Below are 6,073 nucleotides of genomic sequence, written 5' to 3' on the forward strand. Positions count from 1 at the left end.
TGGCACATTTAAAGTGTTGGAAGATGTGTGTGACGTGACCATCTGAATCTATTTGACTACCTCTCATATTTTGTAAGTTGACATTTCTCAGAAATCTGCTTTCAGTCATGTAGGATTTTTGGATGTATTCTTTTACAGTTCACTTCATGTTAGAGGATGAACTTTTGGTGTGTGACATCCGGCAATGATCATATTGTGGATTGATGGTCTACCTTCCATGATTTGTAAGTTTTCTTTCATAATATTTCTCACAAAATACACATTTTATCGTGTAGGATTTTCATATGTATTCTTTTACAGTTCACTTCATGTGAGAGGATGAACTTTTTGGTGTGTGAAATATCGAGTATTACAACTATGGACGTAGAATTCCTTCTTGCCAAAGCAATCCAAATAAATAAAGATATTTTATAGTTTTTTCCGAAACTGTCTACCTCAGTGTATGCCAAAGTTTATTTCATACAAAACAGGTACATAAGATCATAAGTAACTACCAAGATTTGGGACGTCCAAAGTTTCAGAATTATATAGAATGTTGGTTAAATGCAAAATTTTCTAATACTCGATGGATTTAGATTAATCCTCAATGCATCCGTTGCATGCACCCAACTCATAGTACCTCAAGTAAACAAAATATGCTCTATCATATTATTTGACAGGTGTTTCAACCGAGTGCTCTCTCCCAGAAAACAAACCCAATTATTATAGCTGGCAATATCTCATAAACTTATAACCACCGAAGAATTTTAACCAAAGCTCTAGGACATCGAGAAATAGTAAATAAATCCATGATCAATCGACCAATTGAAAAACCTATAATTTTGACTAGATTGGTGTTGGCACGAATAATAATATAACATGTACTTTTAATAGAAACTTCATTGACAAATCGACTTTGATGCAGTTTTCAAAACTAATCATACTTTTTTGCTGGAAAATTACTTTTTTTAGAAAAAGTTGAGAGTAGCTTCTCTGACATGGACATTCTAATTATATTAAAAAGTTATGTAACATTTTAAAATACATAGGTACTATGGACTAGCCCGTGCGTTCGCACGGGTTGTCGACTAGTTCATTACTAATTGGTTGGTTACCAAGTTGTCTTGCCCATCATCTCACATAAATTTGCTAATATTTGACAAGTCTTGGTATAGCCAATAGTTGTCAATGCCAACATTTGGGTAGCCAAATATTGGTAGCAAACTGATCGTGCTCAGAAGCACGGCCTTTGGATTTTAATACAACGAAAATAAACTTCAAGCGGTTTATCTATAGTAGACTGAATCATCAATAAAAGGAAAACTGTAGACTGAATCAAACTAGACCGTTGTTCTGAAGAAACGGAAAGAAGGTGCAACCACGAGTTCACAAGAAGGTTCTCTTTCTTGTCCACAAGAAGTGCAACCACAAAGGCCAGGAAACAAGCATGAATCTAGAATCTTTCTGCATTTGTATCATCGACCAGCAGTGGTCGCTGCTTCTCGGACATGCACACTTGTGTGACATGGCGGTGGCCAAACTTCAGAGCAGTAGTAGTAAATCTCAGCTAATTACTTTTCTACTATCATTAGCAACGAGAGTACACGCCGGTCGACGGTCAAACCCCGACCATCGACCGAGCACTTTTTTTTTGAGAAATGAAGAGGGGAGCACTTTGTTTACTTACTAGCAGCACTGACATCAAGGCGCACGGGTCCAACACGGCTACCCTAGCTGGGCGGCTGGGCCGGTCCGAGGACGGCAGTCGGCAGGCATATGGACACCAGGGCCCACACGTCAGGTACAAGATGTAGAAGGAAAAACAGTCTTCTCAAAAAAGAAGAAGGGAAAAACAGAGTTTCACTACACTTCATGTTGCAACTTGCAGGTGTTGGAAAGAAAAAAGAAAGGTTGCCACCATATTCCTGTTGCAATTTTGCAAGTGCTCGTGTATAAATAATTTCTTTTTTTTTCAGGTTTTTTTGTACTGTGTTGTTGGTGGGATGTCACTGTCTGGAAGCATTGGAATTCCACTTCCGACGTGGTTTCGGACAAAACTTCAGGTCAGTCCAAGAGTGGTGCTACCAGTTAAAAAGAACAATTGGTATCGACCAAATGATTTTATTTCATCCAATGAAAACCTATAAAATGCACCTCAAAACAAAGTTCAGGCCATGTTGTACCAGGAAACCAAAATCGGTAAAAACTTTCAGAAAAAACGTGGTCGGAAACGTGGATAAAAAACGAGCATCGGACCGGAAGGAAACGGACGGACAAACGAATGCGACAAAGTATATCAGAAAATCGAACAGAGGATGACCACCTAGCAGAACAAATATACACCGCTATAACACTATTGTGCAGTGTTTGCAAGGTTTCTAAAACTGCTGTGCTGGAGCTACAAAACCAGTGGTACGAGTACGACAACAGATCCCATTGGCCTATTCACTCAGGGTAACAAAGGAAATTTGCTCAACATATGCGACCGGGCACTAACTGTCGACGCCGAGGAACTCTGTGAAGCTTGGGTATTGGGGCTCCCACCCGATATCGGCACGGGTTTTGGAATTCTCCATCCTTTTCCCCAACGGACCATCGGTACCTGAAGAGAAGGTGGATTCAAGATTATTTATTACTACAAGAAACGGTGATGTATGCGCACCGAAACACTTCACACGCCGGAGCAGGAAGGAAACTAACCAGTGAAACCTTGGAATTTCGTGTCGAACTTCCCACTTTTGTTAACAGCGTCCATTATTTCCTTCCTGCAAAGTTCAAATTCATGCATTTTAATTGAAACCCGTTCAGCTATCAGTAGAGCCATGACACACCGACAGAAGCGAGCTAGATGAATACCAGTTGATGTAAAGAAGCAGCTTAGCACTAACCTGGAAAGAGGCTTATTGTCACAGCCCAAAAATATACGACCCCGAGGTCTCTTTTTCATTATGGCAATTGCAAGAGACGCTGCATCCTGAGAATATATAAAATAACATTACAACTCACATGATGCAGATTGATGTGACATATTTTGCTTAATAAATCAATAAAGTTGTTTCTGTTTGTTTGATCTGACGTGCTTCGCTTAATAAAACAATAAAGTAGGATCGTTTGCTATGATAAGACTGAATTTTTTTATATAAAAGGATGAATCTGGGGTAAATTTCTATGCTCATTTAACCTCATAATGTATCTGATTGATAATATGGTCTGGCCGCGAGTCCAGTGTTCCCTTCCTCAACCAGAAATAATGAGCACCTCTATCTATTTTGTGTGTCTAAGTCAAGGAAATACTGTATGAGTTATATTCATCTTATATTGTATAAAAGCTCTATGTTCATGCTTGCAATTTTAAACAGCCAATATGCATAGGTGGAGGATATATAAAGTCCTGCTAGCCTGAGAACACAGCCTCCTGCCTCCAGAACAACATTTTCTGCTCTAAGAAGAACATCAGTACGAGGACCCCTGCCCACGGGAATAGATGGACAATCCTGCACAATGAAGAGAAAAAACATGGTAAAAACAATTAAAATAAAATTCAGAAAATATTAGGAGCTAGTTGTGTGTTTCTAGGCAAGAAATGCTTGTACTCCCAAACTACAACAAATCTGAAGCTGCATACTATATTAGACGTGTAAATTTCTCTTTTCATTTAGCGGAGCTTTTATCACCCAAAAGAGCAACAACTGGTAGACACCTATGAGAATATGCAGTCTAGCAGTAATACCTCATTGCACAATCTGTTGTCGCTACAGTCATAAAGAGCAGTACTCGACGTAAACAGGAAAGAACCTTCTCCGTTCCAATTTGAGGCGGCCACTCTGCATGCATTTTCTGAAATGAGGGTACATCACATGCCCATGATATGCAATTTGTTTAGCATAAGATAGATCATAGATGCACACTGCACAGTATCACAGCGAAACTAGTCTAGTTACTTTCTACCAGTTCATTGAGATGCAGAACTTTGCATTTTTCCTACAAAGCTAGTGTAATTCATTAACAATGGAAAAAATCCTACTAACCAAATTGATGATGCACAGGGGTGTGTTGACATCAGAAAAAAGGTTGGTGGCACCCATCTGCATATAATACTAGTAATAACAGATCCTTACAGAAAAACTGTCCACTAGTCCATCGAACAGTTTTTGGTAAATCATAAAATCTTAGCCCTGGTGGAGTTAGTTGTTCCAAGCACAGTGCACATCTAAAATGCAGTACTTAACTAAAAAAATGACAATATGAAGTCCCATAGCAGTATGTACACACGTAGCTGTATTAGAATCAAGATAAGATCACCTAATTTATTTACAAATACCAAAAGACCAGAAAGTCCTGGATCAAGCATGTTACACCACACATTTCCCTCGGCTACTCCGTACAGCACTATGATACTGACATTGCCAATATTAAATCTGACACATCCATTACTACAGATTAAATTGCACTTCTACAGTGACCATCTCCATAATATAAATCTGACACATCCATTACTACAGATTAAATTGCACTTCTACAGTGACCATCTCCATAATATCTGACCAGCCATCGTCTCAGATTGTCTACCAGCTTGATTCACTCACATTTGATGCCACCATCAAAGACCATACATACATACATCAAACATTAATGTCATTATGTCAATGTGTTCATCTTAACCAATGTTCACTATGGTTCATGTGCCCTAAGGTTCATATCAGCAATTAAACTTCCATACTTCAAAGGATTCAGTTTCCACATGGATGTGGGATCTCAGCCCAAACTGCCCAGCCATCAGGCAGTGACCACAAACTGGAGATTGGTACCAAATCTACTGCATGGAGCCATCATTACAATCACACTTGCTTACCTCAAATCGCCAGGGTAATCATCAGAACGAGATGGAGGAGCGCAGAAAATAACATATGGAGCCTTTTGAGAGATAGTGGATCCCTTCAAGGAGGGAATGATGCCAATATCGGTTAGCTCGCTGTGATGGTCTGTGCTTGCGGTCTGGCCAAAAACTTTGCAGCCTGGGTGTTCCTATAGAAGGCGAGGTTGAGTACTTAATTAGCCAAGACATGATTATGTCAAACAGGTTGATGTCAGAAAGTGGTTCTTTAGGCACGGGTATTCATACCTTTAGCCACTTCTCGGCTACCAGTCGCCCAAGCACACCTGGGCCGACGATGAGTAGATCGTTCTGGGTAACAATGTCGGCACCGGGCATTGTGACCCCTGTATCTTGCGATACCCCTAGCAGCAACAAAGAAGAAAATGTAAAAGGTAGCTTAGTTGCACGCATCGTTGTGGAAAGAACTCGACATCTGGAGATCAAGAGGGTGAACCTAGAGCCTCCATCGGTCATATATATAACTTTCAGCACATAGTAGCTAGATAGCTTAATTTACCAGGTACTGAAATCTGCTACCCTTTGATAAATCGCTCATTCCACCATGACTGAAGGCCATAAATTGCCACATACAGGTCAGGTGAAGTAGCTACTAGCTAATGTCAATCGGCGCTTTATATGAGACAAGCAATAATGCGCGACCTCGGAACCAAACTAGTATAAACTAGTTGATTTCAATGGGATAAAAATGGTCATATTGATAGCTATAACACTTGTAATTTGGAACTGACAGGAATGAATTTCAGAGGTGGGCACAGCAGCTCAACAGTGTAACTGGAGCGGAGCTGGAAGCGGATTGCTATCCAATGGCACGAGCGAGCGAGTTCATGGAAGGCGGGCAGCGCAAGGAACAGAAAGGGGTAAAAGACAAGGGTCGGCCAGAGAGTTACCGAGGGCGGCGGCGGCGACAGGCGCGCGGCGGGCGAGCGAGAGGAGCCGAGCTGGACGGCCGGCGGTCGGGGTGAGGGGCCTCACGGAGGAGGGGCGGGAGGCGGGGAGACGGAGGGTTGGGGTCCGGGTGGGAACCAGGGCGGCGGCGACGGCGACATCCATATTTGTCGTCGGCCGTCGTGGAGAGCTGGGACGGGGATGGAAATTGGATCGGTTGACGAGGATAATGGTGGCGACTTTGGGTTGGGCCGGGCCGAGTTTCCTGGATGTTGCCATGCCAAAAACGGAACCAGGGCCCGGTATGACGTA

The 6,073-nt window shown here is 41.7% G+C and overlaps 1 protein-coding gene across 1 annotated transcript; it reads right to left on the bottom strand.

Annotated features, from left to right (window-relative positions):
- Nucleotides 1-2,261: 2,261 nt before the first annotated feature.
- LOC109771239 (uncharacterized) lies at nt 2,262-6,001 on the bottom strand. The gene is made up of 9 exons (XM_073507711.1): nt 5,764-6,001; nt 5,102-5,217; nt 4,832-5,004; nt 3,710-3,803; nt 3,362-3,473; nt 3,161-3,249; nt 2,868-2,953; nt 2,680-2,744; nt 2,262-2,581 (listed from the first exon to the last, which is right to left on the bottom strand). Exons 1-9 carry the CDS (start codon nt 5,924-5,926, stop codon nt 2,472-2,474), a joined length of 1,008 nt encoding a protein of 335 aa, XP_073363812.1. The 5' UTR covers nt 5,927-6,001; the 3' UTR covers nt 2,262-2,471.
- Between the last annotated feature and the right edge of the window lie 72 nt (nt 6,002-6,073).

Source organism: Aegilops tauschii, chromosome 2 (genome assembly GCF_002575655.3).
Source record: "Aegilops tauschii subsp. strangulata cultivar AL8/78 chromosome 2, Aet v6.0, whole genome shotgun sequence".
Classification (NCBI taxonomy): domain Eukaryota; kingdom Viridiplantae; phylum Streptophyta; class Magnoliopsida; order Poales; family Poaceae; genus Aegilops; species Aegilops tauschii.